At 46.4% G+C, this 22,932-nt stretch overlaps 1 protein-coding gene across 8 annotated transcripts in view; it reads left to right on the forward strand.

Annotated features, from left to right (window-relative positions):
* LOC310689209 (sodium channel protein type 5 subunit alpha-like) overlaps nucleotides 1–22,932 on the forward strand; it is a 308,343-nt gene that overhangs the window by 81,014 nt on the left and 204,397 nt on the right. For 7 of the 8 annotated variants that reach the window (XM_083466570.1, XM_083466572.1, XM_083466573.1 and 4 more), the window contains exons 1-3: nucleotides 3,322–3,658; nucleotides 5,032–5,149; nucleotides 16,340–16,430. In XM_083466570.1, the coding sequence (XP_083322696.1) occupies nucleotides 3,392–3,658; nucleotides 5,032–5,149; nucleotides 16,340–16,430 (476 nt within the window). In that variant the 5' untranslated portion in view covers nucleotides 3,322–3,391. Of the gene's footprint in view, nucleotides 1–3,318; nucleotides 3,659–5,031; nucleotides 5,151–16,339; nucleotides 16,431–22,932 lie in introns of those variants that run through there. The other variant, XM_083466571.1, reaches the window with a different exon arrangement.

The following is a 22,932-nucleotide window of genomic DNA, read 5'->3' on the forward strand; positions in this document are numbered from 1 at the left end:
TCTCACATAAAAAATAATAATAAAATACAATAATAATAAAAATACGGATACCAAACTAGATATTGAATTTAGCAATTTTGTGTTTCTTTGTTGTCAGGGCCTGTACTTTCACTGCAGACATTTTTGCTTTCTTTTTGTGCCAGCAAATGATCCCCCCTCCCCTATTTTTTCTTTCTTATTCTTTGACTGCTGGCCTTATTGACATTTCAGTATTATTTTCCTTTTGCTGTGAATTGGCTGTTTTAACCTTGTTGTCAACCTCTTTGTAAACAGAGCTGAAGGGGGGAATATAACTATTTTAGATAGACGAGAAGGACCCAGATTCCACAGTAGCAGCGCCCTTTTGGGGAGGACACAGGGGCAATCATCCCGCTTCCCGTTTTTTTCAGATTGCATGCAGTTATCCCTCTGTTCCTTTCAAGATAGTGGTCTCCATCCCATCCACTTCTTCAATTTGGAGCTCGTAGCTTCCCAAAAGAACCATGGGAACTGTAGTTCAGTCCTTGCAGAGTTACAATTCCCAACACCCCTAGCAAATGATCCTTTGGGGATGCCATGCCTAGCCCTGACCTTGCAAGAACATAAGAAGAGCCCTGCTGGATCAGGCCAATGGCCCATCTAGTCCAGCCTCCTGTTCTCACAGTGGCCAATCAAATGCTTGTGGGAAGCCCACAATCAGGATTCAGGGCCTTCTCCCCTCCTGTGCTTTCCAGCAACTGGCTGTCACTGGAGCATGCCAGAGCTAAAGTAGAAGTTAACTCTTATTAGCAAAAACACCCTCTCCAGTGTCAGGCTTAATGAGCTCAGCAGCTAATTCCCAGTGGTCTTCCTCCCTGGAAATCGGTTGCTGAGACTGCAAGTCCCCACCTCCTCACAGCCGTCTTCCAAGTTGATTATATGCGCCGGCATATAATCAACCTCTGCCTTGCCCTTTTCATGTCTCTTCTGTTTCTGGGAGGGGAGCTTGTTGCAGCAGGAGGGGGGGGGACCCATGACTTCATCAGCCTGTTTCCTCCAGTTCTCTTGCTTCAGCTGCTGTCTCTAATTCTGGACTCCTCTCTGCCACAGATTCTCCCAGCTCACTAAGTCCTGTTACCCTCCAGCTTCCGACACTTCATCTTTCCAGTCTTCTCCTTCTGACCACTCATCGTTGTCCCACCACCAGCAAGGATTGGCTCCATCACATCCCCCCTTTTCATTGTCTCTTTGTTTTGTAGTTTCCTCCTCCTAGGGAAGACGAGGTCAACTGTGAAGTGAAATACAGGCTAGGTTTAACTAAAAAGGGTGGCATCTTGTCCAGGCCTACATGCGACTCATTGTATTCCTACACTGTGTTGAATTTGGCAGCAAGGCAAAGTGCTGCTTCTTCTTCTTTTTATTTTAAGGGGATGGGTATGGAAGTTGTTTTCCTGTGATGTGCCTGCGATCAATAACAATGTAATGAGTCTGTCGTAAAACAAAGTTGGAACGGGGAGAATTGGCAATGTGAAGGGATGCTCCATTCACATAAATTGAGTCAATAAATACTCCCTTTGTCATGCTGGGATCAGTTGAAGCTTTGTTTGCTGACAAATGTGCGGGTGTTGCGAAGAATAACGGCCGTGAATTATCTAGGAACTGCTCGCTAAACAGCAGGGACCGCAGTCCTGCCACCACAAGGCCTTCCAGGCACAATCTAGCAACTCTCTTAGAAGAATGCAAAGGCTCCAATGTGTGTCCATATATCTAGTTTTTAAAAGGAAATATCACCATGAGATGTGTGAAGGACAGGGGTGGCTGGCTGCCACTGGGAACCAGTAGGATGTATGGCAGGAGGCCAACACTAGGTGGAGCTAGAGCCAATGACACGTGCAACCACAGCTCATTCTTCTTGTTGTTTAGTCATTTAGTCGTGTCCGACTCTCCGTGACCCCATAGACCAGAGCACGCCAGGCACTCCTGTATTCCACTGCCTCCTGCAGCTTGGCCAAACTCATTTTGTCCATGAAGTTTTCTTGGCGGGGATACTGGAGTGGCTTGCCGGTTCCTGCTCCAGGTGGATCACGTTTAGTCAAAACTCTCCACTATGACTTGTCCATCTTGGGTGGCCCTGCACAGCATAGCTCATAGCTTCTCTGAGTTATTCAAGCCCTGTCGCCATGACAAGGCAGTGATCCATGAAGGAGACAACTCATTCTAGGCACAGCCAATTCTAGTTTTGACCCTATCCTTCTCCCTGCTGAGTTCTACAATGGGACAACACTGACAGTAAGGAGAAGGAAGGTTACATTTAGTGCCACCCCAGACTGGTTGTAAGTATGAAGCTAGGCAGTTGGGGTGGTTGAAGGCAGACCGAGATTGGTTTGGCAATGCACCCGTTTACCCCAGTGGAGGTATTTCTGCATTGTGGGGGGTTAGACTGGATTGCCCTTGCAGGGTCTCTTCCAGCTCTCCAGTTGTGTGATTCTATGACAGACCTTCGCTGGTGAAGAAGGTTCTTTCAGGCCTGCCAAGTGTTAGTATCGGGGACAAAGCAGAAAGGGGAAAATGTATGCTAATGGGGGGTATTTTTTTGTACATGACCACCCCAATCCCCAAGTGTTATTCACATGTTGTTTTTTCTAGGGATGTGGGTGGCGCTGTGGTCTAAACCACTGAGCCTAGGGCTTGCCGATCAGAAGGTCGGCGGTTCGAATCCCTGCAACGGGGTGAGCTCCCGAAGCTCAGTCCCTGCTCCTGCCAACCTAGCAGTTCGAAAGCTCATCTCGCTTTACTGGCCGAGGGAGCCGGCGTACAGCTTCCGGGTCATGTGGCCAGCATGACTAAGCCGCTTCTGGCGAACCAGAGCAGCACATGGAAACGCCGTTTACCTTCCCTCCGGAGGTAAACTTTGGAGTGCCATCACCTCCCCCGGTTACTGAAGAGTAGTCCGGTAAAGGATTCTGGGGGGCGTGGCCCCATCCGAAGCCTATGGAGGCCAGGGCCCAAGGCACGCCCCCGAGCGGTGACCCCGGGGGAGTGCCTAGTTGATGTGCATCAGCAAGGCTCCCCCTGCTGGTGTTAACCCTTCCCAGCCTGCAGGCAGACAGATTGAAGCCGGGTAGTCGATTAGGACCAATGCCTAAGCCAATACCGCTCATCACCTATAACCAATAAAGTTGTGGCCAATTTTAGCCCATTAACCTTAATACTGGTGTCCTGTGTCGTTATTTCCACTGGTGGGAGGCGGGAACTCGCCGCGCAACTCAAGAGCCTGTTACCAAGCCACCTTTGTTAAATTGTTTGCCATTTCTTGTTTACCTGCCTAATATTGCCCTTTTTCTTCTCTTTTCTTTTCAGGTTTTTTTCTGTTTTGTTTTGTTTTTTACTTTTAGGAGTAAAGGCCAGTACAAAGAAGTATCAGGATGAAAAGATGGCCGACTTCTTGTTGCCACTGGGTTCTAACAGCTTCCACCGCTTCACGCCCGAATCCCTGGCTGCGATCGAGAAGCGGATCGCGGAGAAGATCGCAAGGAGCGCCAAGCAGGAATACAGGGAACAGTTGGGCGACGAGGAGATTCTGCGGCCTCAGTTTGACTTACAGGCCTGCAAGAAGTTGCCCGACATCTACGGCTCTCCTCCGTCGGAGCTCATTGGGGAACCTTTGGAGGATATTGACCCTTTCTACAGCGATCACAAGGTCATTCCCACCCGCTCTGCGCTTGTTGTTAAAGATGGCAGAGGGGGAGAGCGAGAGCGGGAGGTAGTGGGGAAGGTGTGGATTTCCCCTCTTCTTCCTCCCTGCCCCACCTCTTTCCCCAGTGGAAATAATTCCTCCTTCGTTTAAGGATGCAAGAATTAGGAGTTCGAAACTCCCAGAGCTTAATGTTTGGAAAATGGATGACCGGGGTTGAGGGTGGAGATGTGGGCGTCCTCAGGATATATTTTTTTTTTGGGGGGGGGGAGGCAAAAGTAAAACACAGAGCAGTCTAATGTCTCACCAGCAAAAAATGAGAAGGATAGTGCCTGTATATTTTGTCTCATCTATCCGGTTCCACAAATGCTTCAAATTCACTATCTTCTTTTTAAGTGAAATCTGGAAATCTGGTGACTCTATGTCATTGGGAAGGGGAGGGGAGGAGTGGCGTTAATACTAAAAACCGTGCCAGAATCGTGCCTCCTCTGAACAAGGGGCATGTGAATGTATCATTTCACTTAATCGAGCGTATTACAGAAGGGCAATGCATTTGGTTAACGTGCTATTAAAAACTGGGTGAGAGCAGAGATTCCAGAGGTCAAGTTTTTTCTAGGCAGGCAGACGTAGCGATGATGGAAGAAGGCTTAACTTGCTGGATTTCTACTTGCAACTCTGCTTTTAAATTCGGAGGAGCCCTGCAGGGGGTAGTGGGGAGTGTTGGCAATGCTAGTGAAGCACGTATGCCAAAATATAGCTGGTCCAGAATGGTGCATTTAGGGGGTTTGCGGAATTGTCCGTCCATATCCTAATGCATGGAAGGTAGGTGACAGCAAATCACTGTTTTTTCCCCTGCTCCTGGAGTGGAAATAGACCGTTGCAGTTGAGAACGAGTGTCCTAAACAAGTGGTAGGTTTAAAATTATGGTGCAAATAGGACTGTGCAAATAGGTGTTACACAATGGAGGCAATTTCATAGAAGATGGTGAGCCTGCCCTTTTTGAAAAGAGATCCATGTAGGGTCTGCTATTTTACATGTGGAACAACGCATGATATTTTGCACTCTATAGCAATGACCTTGCTCTACATAGGTGTTGTTAAAGTGGCAATGAGGCACACAGATATTTTTGCACATGCATGCTACCCCTGGCTATTATGCATTGTACTCCAAGAAGAGCAGCCTGGACTATTGAGCTTAATTCTTTTGCCTGGGCAACAATGCCTTTATCTCTTCGTTTTCAAAGAGGAATGGTGGTGCGATCGTTTGGCATGTACTTTATGAGTAGGAAATACAATAGCCTTTGGTTTCTGGAGGGTCCTATTTCGTGAGCGTATAATGCAGACCTTAAATGTTCTTTCACTCTCTCTTTTGTTTTCCAGACATTTATAGTACTGAACAAAGGGAAGACAATCTTTCGATTTAGTGCCACTCCTGCCTTGTATATACTTACTCCTTTTCATCGAATCAGAAGAGCAGCAATTAAAATTTTGGTACATTCATATCCTTTTGATTGGGTTGTCTCCATCAGACCTCTGCATGGTGGAAAATACACGACATGTAATTGCATTCTGAGCATGTCGCTCCAGTTCATCGATATATACGTGAGGGTTGGAACCAACTGAAATTAGGATTTAGAGATCTGTATTTGTGGGGAGCAGGGTAGTAATATACAGCGTAGGAAAAGGAAGCAAAATCTGCAAACCTTAAACCAGCCTTCCCCAAATGGATGCCATTATGCCTGACCATTAGTCATGCTGGCTGGGACAGATAGGAACTGTAACCCAAAATATTCTGAAGGCACCAGCTGGGGGAACACAGTGTCAAATACTGTGTGTGCTCTTGCACCAATATATTTCTATATAAATCCTGCATCAAAACAAGCTGAATTATACATGATACAAATTGAACACCTTTGCATACTTTCTCAGACTTTGCATAATTCATTCTGGTTTTCCTTGGTTTTGTGGCTATGCAGAAAAAAAAAGGGAAATCACAGCACTGTGAATGTTGTTCAAGCGCTCCTCTGATGCTTGGGATACCTGAAGTCATTGTCTTAAACTTCCACTCACGATGGATAGAAACCTGTTTGTTTTGTTTATTAAAAACAGCACTTAAGATTTTTATTTTTTATTGGAAAGCTGAATTCTGTGGCCATTTCTCCTTGTTTATTTGCTAGCATGGAGTGCTGGAACTCGTGGCGGCCAGAGGCTTCATCCTTTGTCCTGGACGCTCAGGTGTCCTAGTCCCAAGATCATAGAATCATAGAATCATAGAGTTGGAAGAGACGACAAGGGCCATCGAGTCCAACCCCCTGCCAAGCAGGAAACACCATCAGAGCACTCCTGACATATGGTTGTCAAGCCTCTGCTTAAAGACCTCCAAAAAAGGAGACTCCACCACACTCCTTGGCAGCAAATTCCACTGTCGAACAGCTCTTACTGTCAGGAAGTTCTTCCTAATGTTTAGGTGGAATCTTCTTTCTTGTAGTTTGGATCCATTGCTCCGTGTCCGCTTCTCTGGAGCAGCAGAAAACAACCTTTCTCCCTCCTCTATGTGACAATATCACATATTGTTTACCGCTGAAGATGGCATACAGTGGCAAAGAGAAAACTCTCTGTGCATGCTCAGGGGGACCTCCTGCTGTTATTTCAGTGAGCTGTAAAAGTGGAACAGGTTCTGGGGGCTCCTTCCCCCGCCCTGTTTGGATTATCTGTTTGCCCTGCAGTCATCCTTTCCTCTGTTGGCTCCCCTTTTCTGGCTGCCTTGGCTCTCCTTGACCTGCTAGTGATCCCCTCTGCCAGCTTCCTCCCCGTCTCTCTGCATGAAGTTCACTTAAAGATCCGATGGAAGGCTTTCAGGCCTCCAAGCAGGTGGCTTTTCTGATGAGGCCAAAGCTTTTCAGAGTCACTTTATTTTACCTTCAGCTGCGCTCCTTCCAATTAGAGGAATGTCAAACCTTGCTGGGCTTAGAGGGCCATCTGCAAGGAGCGTCCCGTGGCGAAGATGGCAAAACAGAGGATGCTTTCTCAAAGAGGGTGTGGGGGGAAGGATCTGTTACGGGAACCTCTCCGCCCAGCAAGACATTTGACTCCTATCCAACACTCTTTTTATTTATCTTCCCCTCCCCTCACCCGGTATAATATTAAGGCATCCAGGCTTCTTGCTGTAGCCCATCGGAGAAGAAAGCTATCAATGCTTGCTGCTCTGCTCAATGCCCTTGCTGTGGGTGGCCAAGACTCATATTGCAGATGACAGTTTAGCAGAGGGTCAGGGGGCAGCCACACTGCGGGCACTAGGGGAAGTGGGGCTTGGACTCTGACCTGGAAAAGGGAATTGGCGATCTGGGGGAGCCTGAATCAGCCAGAGGATGCAAGTCAGAAGCAGGAGGAGGTGCAAAGTCAAGGGCTTCCATACCTCCTCCTCCCTCCTGCCCAACCTCTCCTGCTTCCCTGTCTCCCAAGGCCATAGCTGTCAACCGTCCCTTATTTGGCGGGAAAGTCCCTTATCCCAGTGCCGTGTCCCGCTGCTGTCCCTCATTGATGATGTCCCTTAAATTTCCCGGGTTTCAAAGGAAGCAGCTTCTCTCCCTCCCTCCCTGCCGGCTAGGGAGGAGGGAGGCTCCAACTGTGTTGCTTGGCTGCGTTGCTCACCCAATAAGGAGTCTAAGAACGACTGGGGGGTGGAGCTTGCATGCCTTGTGCCGATCAAATTGGCCGCATTGCCTGGGGACTCACCTTTGCTCAGCGCTTCCCAGCGGAGAGGTGACGGTAGTTTTCATTGCTGTGTCCCCTTTGGCGGGTTGCTGCGCTGTGGGAACCACCGCTTGAGGCTTCATTTGGCTGCTGATCCCTTATTTCCGAGGCTGCTGGTCCCTTATTTTCAAATCTGTAAGTTGACAGCTATGCCCAGGGCCAGAAGAGTATTGGAGATGGAGGAACAGAAGCTCGTTACACGCAGACGCAGTTTTTGTCTGCTTGCACACAGCTCGGGTGTGGTCAAGGGCAGAGCCTCTGCCTTATCGCGTTTACACATAGGAGTAGCTGAGAGAGGCAGGACTGAAGGACATGCCTTTTCCTAAGTTCACTTCTTCTTCTTCTTCTTCTTCTTCTTATTATTATTATTATTATTATTATTATTATTAGAATTTATATACCGCCCTATACCTGGAGGTCTCAGGGTGGTTCACAGAACAAAAATACTTTAGGCTATCTCCTGGACTTGTTCACATTTAGTAGGATTTTCCCCCAAGTCCATTTTAAACAGGAGGCCCTGTCTACAGCCGCATGGCATGTCACAAGATTGTTTTGTCAGTTTTTCCGAGTTCCACAAGACTTTTTGAAATATTCTCTGAGTCGAGAGTGGATTTCATGCTCTTTATTCAGCTCATAGTGGTGAGGAGGAAATGAATGTTCCCTCAAAGTATCTGCTTTATATACATTATTTACACAATGGGCCCCACGTGATTGGCTAATTCCGGAATTCTCCTGTAGGCCAATCAGGTTGTGGATTCACTTCCATCTGGAGCCGGATTGGGTGGCTCCTGCAGACCAATCAGACTGCTGCATTGTTCTAGGACCAATCAGACTGCTTCATTTTGGATCCTATTCACTCAGTACATAACACTTTTTAACAGGCAGCAAAAGTAGGGCTGCTGCTCAAGAACTGTGTTAGGAGGCTGTGCATGTGGACCTGTGGGGAAGTGACAACAAAGAATTAATTCCTCATTCTGGACATTCCTTTGCCTGACAGCGCCGTGACAGCAGGTGAAGCAAGAAGTCCAAAAGGGTTGGTTGCATCTGGCTTTGACTTGCCTGATTCTGCCAAGAGATGCCGAGATATTGAAGCTGGGACCTTCTGGGGAACCGGGTTCGCGTCTCCGCTCCTCCACATGCAGCTGCTGGGTGACCTTGGGCCAGTCACGCTTCTCTGAAGTCTCTCAGCCCCACTCACCTCACAGAGTGTTTGTTGTGGGGGAGGAAGGGAAAGGAGAATGTTAGCCGCTTTGAGACTCCTTCGGGTAGTGATAAAGCAGGATCTCAAATCCAAAAACTCTCTCTTCTGCACATACGGCAAATCCTCCACCATGGTCCTTCACCTAGAATCAAAGAAGCAAGCCTTGGTCGTGTTTCACCAGTGCCAAAGTCGAACACAGTGACAAAGGCCTCTTGTCAAATGATCTTATACAAGAGGCTTTTCTGACCTCGCTGTGGCACTGGGCGTCCAGCTGTGCTACATCTGTTTCTTTTCTGTGAGCAGGATGCACAAGAAGGGACCGCATGGTCACTCTCCCCTACACACACTTGTCCCTCCAATGAAAATTAAACCCTGCAGAACCAGAGACATCAAGAGGGCCTGTGGTACTTTTCCGTGCCAGGAGAGCTGTGACGGTTTGACAGTGCCTTGGAAGGTGGCGGCCTCTCCTTCATTGCAGGTTGGGAGGCCATCTGTCCGGGGTTCTTTAGTTCCGATTCCTGCCATTGCAGCGGGTCAGGCTGGATGACCCACGGGTCCCTTTCGACCTGGTGCTTCTATGATTCTGTGACATTGGGCGCAGGAAGTCAAACCTGGGGGAATAACTTGTGGTTGTTCCTCTTGGAGAGCCGAAGCTGCGATTTTTATTTGGCGTTTTTGAAGTTGCTCTGCACTGCTGGGGCCGAGGGTCAGATTTCTCGCTCCCAACCATATTCATTGGCCACAAGACAAATACACCTCATGACATTTCCTGGGAGTCCTTGGGGCGGCTGCTTTTTCCTCTACGGATGCTGTCAATGCAATCAGGCTCAGAATATAAGGCAAGGCAAATGTCATTCTTTATCCACATTTGACGGCCCGGCATTTCCAGTCTCTTCTATTTCCTAAGTACATTTTGGAGTGAATGCACTGTTTTGATTTTTTGATATATATATTCTTTTTGAAAAAGTAAGTGGGTGGTTTTTTTTATAGCAAGGATCTAATGCAGTTGCTCTGTTCAGCTTGAAAGCTCAGACACTTTCGGGAGCATATATTTATCCAAGAGAAGCTTAGCTACCTAGCCTGCCTCTGCAGCCTAACCGTAATATATATGCACAGATCTGTATGCGAAAGCACAGGGTTGATGGCTCTAATTCAACAAAGTGCTTGCATTATGGGCTGCTTTAAACAGATTATTAAAATGCATGTCACTCATGACTCAGCAAAGCATGCTTTCCGCTTCCACTGCCTTTGATGCTCTAGCAAAAGATGGAGCGCATGCAGGATAAATGTGTATTTAATGAGTCTGTCTTATATTTCAAGAAATACAAGGGGAAATCTGGGGCCCTGGGCTGGGTGGCGTGTCATGTAAAACAAACTGAAGAGCTGTAGCAAGTCAGACTGAACCTGCAACCTGTTGAACCTTCTTAAACCAACATTATTATTTTTGTAATGTACACAAATGGTTTGGGGGGCATTTTACTGCCCCAAACCAAATTCTGGTGCTTCTCAGGGGTAGTAAAATATCTCAAAACAAATCAATGTGTGCTTAAGTCTTGCATTCCTGGATCAATATTTGTTTTAAAAACTCCATGGTATTTTTTTTATCCTAAATTCGTAGTATAGCCTGGGACAAAAATGCACTCCAATGACAAACATCAGTGGATTTATCAGTCTCAGTCTGGATTAAAACTCTGTTTTGTGCTTATTTCTACTGCCTGGATTAGGTTTCATTGAATGACTTATTTATACCCAATGTGATTTCTTGAGATACTTTTATGTCCTGTGTTTTGAGATATTTTATGTCCTGTGTTTTGTTGTGGTTTACAGAAAGAAATTGTAAGTGGTGTAACTGACATTTTTGGGGACATTTTTGGCTACCACTCAGGTGAGTGTCCTAAAAGGACCACGTGGTAATTGTAAATTCTTCCCAAAAGTGCACCTGAAAAATGTTGCACTATTACTCTTATTCTACACCAGGGATCCCCAAACTTAGCCCTCCAGATGTTTTGAGAGCCAGTGTGGTGTAGTGGTTAAGAGCGGTAGTCACGTAATCTGGGAAACCGGGTTCGCGTCTCCGCTCCTCCACATGCAGCTGCTGGGTGACCTTGGGCCAGTCACACTTCTGTGAAGTCTCTCAGCCCCACTCACCTCACAGAGTGTTTGTTGTGGGGGAGGAAGGGAAAGGAGAATGTTAGCCGCTTTGAGACTCCTGAAGGGGAGTGAAAGGCGGGATATCAAATCCAAACTCTTCTTCTTCTTCTTCTTCTTTTGGGACTACAACTCCCACCATCCCTAGCTAACAGGACCAGTGGTCAGGGATGATGGGAATTGTAGTCCCAAAACATCTGGAGGGCTGAATTTGGGGATGCCTTTTCCACACCAATGTTTTTACTGTTTAGCAGAATAAATTATGCTAATCATAGAAAGCAGCAAGGAGCTATGTTTTAGCTTCAGCCTCTCGGCTAGTGGAAATCTTTTTCAAGTCAAATGCTGCTGTCTAGAGTGGTTTACAACAGATATAAACAGAGTAGCTTTTGCCGCTCTTGATTCAGAAGCTCCTCTGAGTTCTCAAATATTACTAGACATTGCCTGCACACTTTCTGGCTTGGTATTCACAATCATAAGGACCAGAAACCCACTTTTTAAAATGAAATTGGGATTTTAGAAAACTGAACTAGTCTCCCCAAGACCATGCCCATATTGTACACTAACACCTTTGCCCAGATTTGGGATTGATTATTCCCCTGCCCTCCTTGGAGACCGCTTCTGAAGTTTTTCAGAGTTTTGTTTGGGGATAAGTATTTGAAACTAAAGCTTGGCATCTGTGTTATTCTAGACAATCCACTCTGGAATAGTAGTCAGTTTGGCTTTGGAGAGAAGAGATTCCACGCAGCCGCCAATTTCTGGAGCATATGTTTGCCAAAAGGTGCTCTATCTCAGAAAGTGTTGCTCCCTTAATGCCAGAGGTTGGCTGAAAGCTGATGGCTGACATGCAACAGAGGACAGGGTTCCTCTGCCTTTCGTGGCTGTGCTGAAGGGTGGAGCTGCTACGAAATTCCATAACGGAAAGTTAAAACCCTGCTTCTGCCATCAACCCACTATCCCAGAATTTCAGCTCCTCATACCCTCCATTTCTCTTAACACGGGGATAATACCTTGCAAGGTTCTCCTGGACAACGCAGCATGCACAGGCACTTATTGTAGCAGTGCCATTGTGCAAAAGGGGGAATTTCAGAGATTGCAGCTCTTTTCTCTTTGTATGCCAGGCCTTGCAATGGGCGTGGCTTGGCAAGAGGGGGTGTGGCCAGGGGAGGGGCCTAGCGAGAGTCCCAAGGCCTGGACAGAGAGGCCTTGGAAGGTCACCTTTATCCCCTGGACTTAAGGTTCTCCTACCCTGTATTTAGAGCAGGGGTCAGCAAACTTTTTCAGCAGGGGGCCGGTCCACTGTCCCTCAGACCTTGCGGGGGGCAGACTATATTTTTTTGGGGGGGAAATGAATGATGCCCCACAAATAACCCAGAGATGCATGTTAAATAAAAGGACACATTCTACTCATGTAAAAACACCAGGCATGCCCCACAAATAACGCAGAGATCCATTTTAAATAAAAGGACACATTCTACTCATGTAAAAACACGCTGATTCCTGGATCATCCGTGGGCCGGCTTTAGAAGGCGATTGGGCTGGATCCGGCCCCCGGTCTTAGTTTGCCTACCCATGATTTAGTGGCACAGAAGCCCCAGGCTCTGTGCGCAGCAGGGTTCAGACATGCCATTTGCGGACATGGATCCTGGTTGGGACAGTGTCCTGCATAACCCCAGCCAGAACTAATTTCCTAATGGTGGCCCATATTTTGGAATGAGCCACTCTACACCATCCTTCCCCAACCTGCTGCCCTCCAGTTGTTTTGTCCTGCAACTCCCAACCATCATGAACAGCAGTGATGGCTCTCAACTTTTAAGACATCTTTATTCCCCCATTCCTGTTTATACCTGTGGGGGAAGTCAGACTCTGGCTCTGGGAGATTTTCCTTTGCTGCTCATTCTGCAAGGAGCTGCCATCAAAGACCCTTGGCTTACTTGGGAGGAGGTACCGCTGGGTAGTGTTTATGTTCATCAGGTAATAACAGCAGAAAATGAGGCTTGCCATCTGTGATTCTCTGCAGTCATTCATCAGGAGGAACAGGTCCCAGTAGTGGAAAATGTTTTTGAATCAGTCTTTGGATGACTAGCCCCTCGAGTCCAATTACTAGTTTCTTAAGTTTTCATGCGGGAGTAACCGGAGTAGTTAGCAACCGAGCTGATTTTTTTTATTCTGGTGATGGCGGTGGCAGTAGATGTGGAGAAACTGTCCCGTTTCCCCCATAACAGAAATGGAGGTCCTGCTTAAAGGTTTATGCTACTTGGATGTAGGGCATGCTACAAGTTGATGTCAGACAACAGTCCCCTGTAGCCTCATTGTAGTCACGGACTTCAGGAGAAGATTGAAGACATGTCCAGCAGGCTGGCATTTCCTTTGATGATCTGCCTCTGGTAATGAATCTGAGGGCTGGACATCCTGGGTATGTCACCAATTATTGGGATGTATCACTGCGTGGTTCCCTTGTTCCTTCACCTATACTACCTTGAGGTATTTGAAGGTCTCCTCCCTCTCCGCTTCTCTTGTGATGGTCCTTATGCCTTGAACTGTAGATTTATTGGAGTTCACCGATTGGGTCTGCGTTGCTCCCGGACAGGAGGAAGGAAGTCAAATGACACCGAGGGTTGGTTCAAAGAAAGAGTTCTTTATTTCTGCTCTCCGGAACAGCAGAAAGGCACTTGCATGGTCAGTCCACAGCAAGTCCAAAGAAATGAGAGATTACATGCAGTATATATATCCTCCAGGCACCCTCTCCCCCTTCCCCAGGAATCCATCCACGTCAGCTTGTACACGCAGGTTGACATCACAGATGTTCCTGCTCCGGCACTCTTAACCATAAAGTGGTATTCCTTCCTATACTTCTGACCATAAAAGGCTAGAGAGCCAGTGTGGTGTAGTGGTTAAGAGCGGTAGTCACGTAATCTGGGAAACCGGGTTCGTGTCTCCACTCCTCCACTTGCAGCTGCTGGGTGACCTTGGGCCAGTCACACTTCTGTGAAGTCTCTCAGCCCCACTCACCTCACAGAGTGTTTGTTGTGGGGGAGGAAGGGAAAGGAGAATGTTAGCCGCTTTGAGACTCCTGAAGGGGAGTGAAAGGCGGGATATCAAATCCAAACTCTTCTTCCAAACTCTTCTGTACTTCTGACCATAAAAGGATCTTCCTGTTCCTACTCTTATCTTGGAGCAAGAGGTCACCATCTCCAAGAAACCCTTTGGCGCTGTTCCCAGACTAGGTCTGTGCATCTTTTGTGGTCAGGATATATGATAAGGCACAGATGTGTCTTCCCTGTTGTACTGGTACAGTGAAGGCCATCCTTGCCGTCACAAACTGATAAAGGAGAGGGCTCTGAGCACTTGTTTATACAGCTGGGTTTCGGCTCAAGAGCTCAAGTTAAAGCATTTTAGCTAAGGAAAAATAGGGATTTTGGTGCAGTTTCAAACTGCCTGCAGTCAGTTTTGGGTTTGGGAAACCCATTCCTTCAGAACTTCCCCAAGAATAGCTACATCAGCTGTTGCCAACTTGCTGCCTTCCAGATGTTTAGGACTACAGCTCCCACTGGTCCTATCCAGGACGGCTGTGCAAGCTGGGGCTGATGGCAGAGGTGACCCAAATCTGAAGCACCCCTAGTTGTTGGTGGCTGACCTACACAATACCACCTCTCTGTCCCTCCTCCTCTTCCACGAAATCTTAGATTTCACTCCCTTAGTCCTCATCTCCAGCTAGGACAAACCCTAGGTGTTTAAATATTAAGCAGCATTTCCTCGCCTCGATCTCTCATTTTCTTGCTTCCCTCCCTTTCTAAAGATAGATTGTAACCTCCTTGGGGCAGGGAGCTGTCACTTTTGCTTACAGTACCCTGCAGAGCCCCATGTACTCCGATGAGACGATTGTTTAGTTCCCTACTTCCCAGCATTTGTGTAAGCAAATCTTGTTCAGCAAGCTTCCCTTCGCGTGGTCTTTGCAAACAGCTTGCAACATCTCTTTTCCCAGGCATTTCCAATTCCCTTCTTTAACGGAGCCTCTCTTCTTCTTTTTTAATGCTGAGTTTGCACCATTGCACCTGTGCTCCCATTCAACGTGGGCCCTTTTAAAATTTATTTTAAGAGAGGCTTCGCTTGGCTACTTCACAATCACACCTCTGTGGGGCCCCCTCTCTTTCCCCATTTCACATGTAGGTCTCCGTCTCAGTATTTCTTTATCTGATTATGTATTTGTAGGTACCATCCCCATCCATACACTGTTATTTTAAACTCTGGGGAGTGGGGTGGTGGTGTCAGAATTACATTTCTAGCAGCAGGGAGAGTGTACGATTGATTATTTAGCAGTTACTGCATTTTAATATTTCTGTTTCCTCCAGGAGATTGAGGGCAGCATACGCAATCCCTCCTACAACAACAACCTTGTGAGGTTGATTAGGCTGAGAGGCCGCAATTGGCTCAGTGGCCAAAAATGGGACTTGTGCCTGAATTTCTCCAGTACCAGATCGCTATTCTGTCCCCTAGACTGTGCTGGCTCTTGCCAAAGTCCTATAGAGGGCACCAACGAAGGGCAAAGGTTGGGAAATTGCTGCAGCCCAGTGGCAAAAGATATTTGCATGCAGAAGGTCTCGGGCTCAACTGCTGCTGCTGGCCAGGCAGGGATGGGAAATTCTGCAGTGTGAACCCCTGGAGAACTGCTGCCAGTCTGTGTCAGTGATACCAGCAGAAACTCGAGGGCACTGGGTTGATGCCAGCTGCATTAGCTTGCTGTGTTTCTGACCGATTTGTGGCCCTGGCACCACTGCATTCCAGCAGGTGTCCCACTAGGGGCAGTTTCTCCATCTTCCATGTCTCTCCATCAGGTGCTCCTCAGTAATTTGATTGCTTCTGATGCAGACAAACCCTGCAGAGTCACTTACACTGGAATAAAGAGGAGCAGGTTTGACTGAATGGGTTTGTCTTACTCTGGGGAGGTGGACCACAGCTTTGTGGCAGAGCACCTTCTCTGCGTGCAGAAGGACGCAGGTTCAATTTCCAGCACCTCCAGCTACAACAGATGGCTAGGTAGGAAGAAATGGGAAAGACCCTTCTCTGCCCCAGACCCTGGAGAGCTGCTGCCAGTCAAAACAAGCAACACCAGCCTAGATGGAGTGTGTCAGCCTCCCAGTCCATGGGCTGGAAGACTCGAAACATGGTACTTGGAACAAGCCAGCGTTTGCCCAGAATAAATAGAGAGGTGGCTCCATCTCTCAGGAGTTCTTATGACCTTCCTTAAGAAGAAGAACATGTATTTAATGGATGACCTTTGAGTTGACTGATCTGTTTTGCACAGCCATTGTATCACTCACACACTCAGAGATCATTGTTTTTTGTTTGCGGAAGGGTGCTGTCTTGCCAGTGGAAGTTTGGTTTATGAACTTGCGGTGAATTTGCTCACTTAAGATTTCTTACACATCCTTCCTTAATGTACATTCACACTTTACATGGGAACGATGAACAGAAACAACCCAGGAAAGGGTTGTGATGTTGCTTGTAGTGCGAAGTGCAAGGGCTGGGTTTTTTTGTTTTTTGTTTTTAAATACTCATTCAAAGTACTTTCCTTAACTTGTGCTTTTACATTATTCAGTATGTTTATCATGTGCACTATTTTAACCAACTGTGTGTTCATGGCATGGTCTGAACTCCCTCCTTGGAACAAATACGTTGAGTAAGTATTTTGCTGATTTTTTTTCTCTCTCTCTATCCCTCTTTCCGAAACCTCCCATTTGCCATTTGACTGCTTCGTATCAGAACCGCTCTGCATGTTCATTTGCGGGATCGCGGGCATTTCTTGGCATGCATGCGCTCTCTTGAAACAGATCCACTGAGAGAAGGTGTGTTTGCCTTGCTCTAAATCACAAACCAGAACATTTAAAGAGCCTTATTTGCAAGGCAGATGCCCCAATGTGTGACTGGCTGGTGTTTTCTCACCAAAAATGTGGTCTCTCTCACGCATGTAGTGAGCGGAAAAGAACCGAAGGAGCTGTGTAGCATAATTGTGCAGCCTCCGATTCTGGAATTATTTTTTCTAGTTGGACCTGAATTCAGGAAAATCAGATATGGGGGCAGAGTCAAAGAATTGGAGCCATCAGTGGAATGAAGTGTGTGTCTGTGGTAGTTGTGGTTGATACAGATCAAACATACTGTGCAGTTTGAAGGGACTCAGTGCCTAAAAACTGATTCCATTTTAAATGAAGCATCGTCCAGACACATTAGATTGTTCAAAAGTTTACCTGTAGAACTTTCTTCAGAACAGAAGATGTATCAAATGATACATCCAAACAGTTCCATAAGACATATGGCAGGCAAAGGCGTAGGCTTGGCATCTTATAAAACATGAAATAATTCCAACAGACCCAGAAACAGAGGTCTGTCTCTCCCCAAAGCTTGTGGCTGTGTGCTCCTGCAGAGCTTCATTTACACCCTCACTCTTACAGAGCCTAGGAAGGAAGAACTCCAGCCACCATCCTTCAGAGATGGTGAATTTGCATTTCAATACCTGTTCATGTGATCTAAGGTTAAAGCACCACATCAGAGCTATCTGAGAACAATAACAGTTAATTATCAGCCCATCATGGCAGCTCAGAGAGCGCCTTTTTGCTCTTAATTTACCTTCAGTGGAATCTTCAAGTTAAACCCTTTCACCAATGCATACAGGTATTCCCATTTCGGTGTGAATTAAACCAGTTATACTTAACAGATACCAGCTCTGGCTTTCCGTGAGCAGTTTTTCCACATGCATTTGATTTAGTTTGCCCCACAGAACATAACAGGAGCTGTAAAGAACCAGCCCTCCTCCTCAACATGTGACCCTGCCATAGCTCACCAGAGGAAGGACCACACGGGGCAGGAGCCTTTAGATCAGGCATAGGCCCTCCAGATGCTTGGGACTACAATTCCCATCATCCTTAGCTAACAGGACCATCTGGAGGGCCGGAGTTTGCCTATGCCTGCTCTAGATCAGTGTTCCCCAACCTTGGGCCTCCAGCTGTTTTTGGACTACAACTCCCATCATCCCTCGCTAGCAAGACCAGTGGTCAAGGATGATGGGAATTGTAGTCCAAAAACAGCTGGAGGCCCAAGATTGGGGAACACTGCTCTAGATCATTTCCCAAACTTGGGTCTCCAGCTGTTTGCAGACTACAGTTTCCATCATCCCTGACCACTCGTCTTGCTAGCACAGGATGATGGGAGTTGTAGTCCAAAAACAGCCGGAGACCCTGTTCTCACAGTGACCAACCAACAACGTCTGGAGGGCCACGCATTCCCCAGAGAGTAATGGCACTTGGGGAATTGGCTTTTGATTATATAAATGTTTCTGAAGCTTAGCTGGACACCTCATTTAGGAATACTAGCTGAGTTTCCACCGGCCTGGGAGGGAGCGGGGGCGGGGGAAGATATAATCCCTGCTTCCCTCCCAAGCCTGCTATTTAAAACAAAATAAAATTAAGCAGAGCAAGTTTGCATCCCTGCAAGTTCTTCCTTATGAAAATAGATACCAGATGCAAAAGCTTAAACTAAGTGCAGTGCATTAAACAATTAGTGTGGCTCATTGAGCCAACCAGAACCCACTTTTTATTTTTGACTGACGGATGATAAACACGGCCATCTGCTCCTGGTGGCTGGCGCTGGAGGAGAGGATGACAAAGATGCCCTTCTTTGAGTCAGGCTCATGGGGAACACGCAGGCCGCAACTTCCAGAAACGGTGAAAATGCTGTGATATTCTTTCCCTCCTTCCAAATGTTAAAACCAGGAGCAGGGGATTTTTTATTTTATTTTTGGCAGCTCAAGGGCCACATCCCCCCGTGAGCAACCTTCCTTGGGCTGCATGACAAGGAATATTCCCTTACAGGGAAAAGCACTCCAGAACAGTGTTGGAGTAGCGGCAGTGAGAGATTTCAGTATGTGGAGAGCCCCAAAGGCTGGAGAGAGAGGGTGTGTGTGTGGAGGGCTACCTGTAGCCCTTGGCTCTGAGGTTCCCTACCCTTCTGCTAGACCAGGGATTCCCAAACTTGGGTCACTTTTTTGGACTACAACTCCCATCATCCCTAGCCAGCAGGAGTAGTGGTCAGGGGTGATGGGAGTTGTAGTCCAAAAACAGCTGGAGACCCCCAGTTTGGGAATCCCTGTGCTAAACCTATCAACAGCAGCATGTTTTCTTACCTCAGGGTGTGTGGTTTGTAAAAACTTTGCTTTTATTTATGAAGAATAGTTTGTGACATTTTTATTAGTTAGTGGTAGTGGTAACAGAACTAATAGTAGGGTTTGTCTTATGTTTGTATGTTTCCCACACTGTTTAGGTGTCAGGACTGGTAGCCCATAATAGGCCTCCATGATTTTTGTCATAACCATTTTCTCCTGTTTAAAAACATTTAGGCTTGTTGCCATCACTGTATCTCAGTGCAGAATAGCAAATTCTGCACAGGAACACACTGTTTTACATCTTGTCTGGCTCTCATTTTGGGGTTCACAGAGGAATTTTGCCCCAGGTCAAATTGTTTTCACCTCCTGTGGGGTGTGTAGTCTGCTTCAGGAATTTGATATCTCTGAATTCCAGTGGGAACTTACCTGGCCTGAACCCCCTGGACTAATGTGCAGATCAGCTTTTCGACTTTTAAAAAGTTTTAAAATGCATAATTTAGGGCAAAATCCATTTAGAAATATGTACGTTGAGATAAAATACATATTTAAAAAGGCTGTGATGAAATGCCCATTTAAGTATTATTGAGATAAAAAAAATCCATGCAGATTAATAATTATTATTATAGTAGTTTAATGAGTAAATGAGGTGGAACAGACTTAGGATCCAACACGTGCAAAATGGGCGTTCACTTAGGAATGGACTGAGACCTTCTGTCTCTGTGTGTGGCTTGACTTGCATGCATGAATTGCGGCAAGCTTCTCTGGAGATAAAACAACATGGAAAATCCCATGCAAATAGTCACTTAAAGCACAATGCAAAATTTAAGCTAGAGAAATGAAGAGAGCCAGCTGTCTTCACATGGCTCTGTCAGCAGCAGATTTTTAAAAAGGCTTACTGTGGATGCTACAGTTCTTTGCAATCTTCACTGCGTCCCACAAAATCTTACTCCTTTTTTCATTTCCATTACAGCAAAGTACACAAAACCCAGAGCCTCTTAAGCAACTGGCAAATTATGCACAGGTGCATATTTGGCACATGCTTGGCACCTCCGATATCCAAATAAGTAGGGTAGTATGCATGTTGCTAGGGATGCGGGTGGCGCTGTGGGTTAAACCACTGAGCCTGGGACTTGCCGATCAGAAGGTTGGCAGTTCGAATCCCCGCGACAGGGTGAGCTCCCGTTGCTCAGTCCCTGCTCCTGCCAACCTAGCAGTTCTAAAGCACGTCAAAGTGCAAGTAGATAAATACAGTGGTACCTCGGGTTACATACGCTTCAGGTTACATACGCTTCAGGTTACAGACTCTGCTAACCCAGAAATAGTGTTTCAGGTGAAGAACTTTGCTTCAGGATAAGAACAGAAATCGGGCTCCGGCAGTGCAGTGGCAGCAGGAGGCCCCATTAGCTAAAGTGGTGCTTCAGGTTAAGAACAGTTTCAGGTTAAGAACAGACCTCCAGAACAAATTAAGTACTTAACCTGAGGTACCACTGTAGGTGCCGCTCTGGCAGGAAGGTAAACGGTGTTTCCGTGCGCTGCTCTGGTTCACCAGAAGTGGCTTAGTCATGCTGGCCACATGACCCGGAAGCTGTACGCCGGCTCCCTCGGCCAGTAAAGCGAGATGAGCGCCCCAACCCCAGAGTCGGTCACGACTGGACCTAATGGTCAGGGGTCCCTTTACCTTTACTATGCATGTTGCCAGTTCTTGTGCCTCAGGCCTATATCAAACATGCTGGATAATCATGTGCACAAGTAAGGATTTCTCAAACATACCTGAATAGGAACCAGTCTCCTGTGATGAGATAAAAGGCCCTTATTTCCAGCAAGAAATCAAATAAAGCTCCTGGAGAGGATATGAGTCCACCTTAGAATGGTGGGTTCCTATCCTGGCTGGCTTATTCACCACCATATACAATACAGGCCAAATGCCCTCTGGGTGGAAAATGGGCATTTCACCGATTTATAAGAAAGGGGGTAGGAAGGATCCACAAAACTATCACCCAGTTAGCTTGTTAGACATCTCCTCCAAGCTACAGTATATGCATGGTAAAGGTAAAGGTAAAGGGACCCCTTACCATTAGGTCCAGTCGTGACCGACTCTGGGGTTGCGGCGCTCTATCCTGACTTCCATTTCACAATAGCAGGGCCGGTTACAACGATGAACACGTAAATATAAGATACAAAATGTGAAATGATCCAGTAGCACCTAAGGTAAAAGGTAAAGGGACCGCTGACCATTAGGTCCAGTCGTGACCGACTCTGGGGTTGCGGCGCTCATCTTGCTTTACTGGCCGAGGGAGCCGGCGTACAGCTTCCGGGTCATGTGGCCAGCATGACTAAGCCACTTCTGGCGAACCAGAGCAGCGCACAGAAATGCCGTTTACCTTCCCGCCGGAGCAGTACCTATTTATCTACTTGCACTTTTTGTGCTTTTGAACTGTTAGGTTGGCAGGAGCAGGGACCGAGCAACGGGAGCTCACCTCGTCGTGGGGATTCGAACCTCCAACCTTCTGATTGGCAAGTCCTAGGCTCTGTGGTTTAATCCACAGTGCCACCCGTGTCCCTGCATGGTATCTCCTTCAAAAAACGACCAGACCATTGCAAAAATAACATTATTCGTGAAGAAGAAGTGGAATTCAGAGGAGGACACAGTGCCATTGATCACTGTTTCACTCTGAACCGTATTATAAGGAAATATACTAAGAACAATCTTTATGTAGCCTTTATTGATCTTTCTGCTGCATTCGACTCTATTAATCGAAACGGACTGTGGGAGAAATTTCAAATTGCTAACATCGACTGCAGACTTCTGCTGTTGACCCAAGAACCATACAGAAATGAGGGTCAAAGTAGGTTTAAATGGTGGTCTGACTGATGCTTTTAAAATGTCACAAGGAGTGAAGCAAGGTTGCTTTCTGACTCCCATTCTTTTAAACTTTTATATTAATGATTTGGTGCCATGTAAACAATGCCAATGCAAACTTTAACTCTATCCAGTAATTAGGAACAGGAAGATCTCAATATTTCATGTATCCAAATTATTTAGTGTTCCTCTCTCTTGATTATGTCTCAAAAATTTCTTGGAGGTGTTCAGTGCATACTTTCTATAAATTATTCTTAAGACCAATGTTATGATTTTTGGCACAGGTCTATGTATAAATGGTGCTTAGATCAGAAAACTACAGTCGGTAGAGCATGAGAACCATTTCGCTCATTTTGATACCTGGGCATATTCTTTAATGTCTTGGAAGTGTCATATAGAGGCAGTGAAAGTCAAAGCACAGAAAACCATAGGGGCATTGATAAAGTTCTGTTACAATAAAGGAGGGCAGCTGATTGAACCTGCCTTAAAGATATTTGGTAGCAAAGTGCTTGCTCATAGGCTCTGTGGTTTGAACTCCATTAAAGGTTTGGAAACTGCAGAATAAGTTCTTTTGGAAGCTAAACTCTCTACTTTCAGGAACATCAACAGCTCTTCTTTGTACAGAATCTGTTGTTGTTGTTTAGTCGTTTAGTCGTGTCCGACTCTTCGTGACCCCATGGACCAGAGCATTCCAGGCACTCCTGTCTGTACAGTATCTGGGTAGCCACATTAAGGCAGGAGCAGACTGCACTCAGTTAAAGTATATTTTAAAACTTGCTACAATGCCTGTTAAGCGTTTCCCTGCACTGTGTTATACAGAATTGGGTGATAACCAACTCTGGAAATCAGCTTATCAAGATGTTTAACACTATTAATATTTCCCGGAACTCTGCTTTGACATTGAATAAATGTCAGCTAAGGGATTGGCTCTTAGTTGCAACTAATTTGAAACACCAGATTTCCCCCTTGATATCTGTTCTTGAGAACAGAGCATTTTAGAGCTAGTTATTCGACCAAACTCTCACCAGTTTCCTTAAGAAATGCCTTTACTGAGCTGTGTTTTCAGTTGAAGCCCACTGCAGTCTGGGATGGCTGCTACATACAACCAATGTCCTGTACGTAGACAGACTTTTTATTTGTGGTCAGCCTCAGGTGGAAGACATAACT

Source organism: Podarcis liolepis (assembly GCF_965112155.1).
Source record: "Podarcis liolepis genome assembly, chromosome: 12".
In the NCBI taxonomy this organism is placed as follows: domain Eukaryota; kingdom Metazoa; phylum Chordata; class Lepidosauria; order Squamata; family Lacertidae; genus Podarcis; species Podarcis liolepis.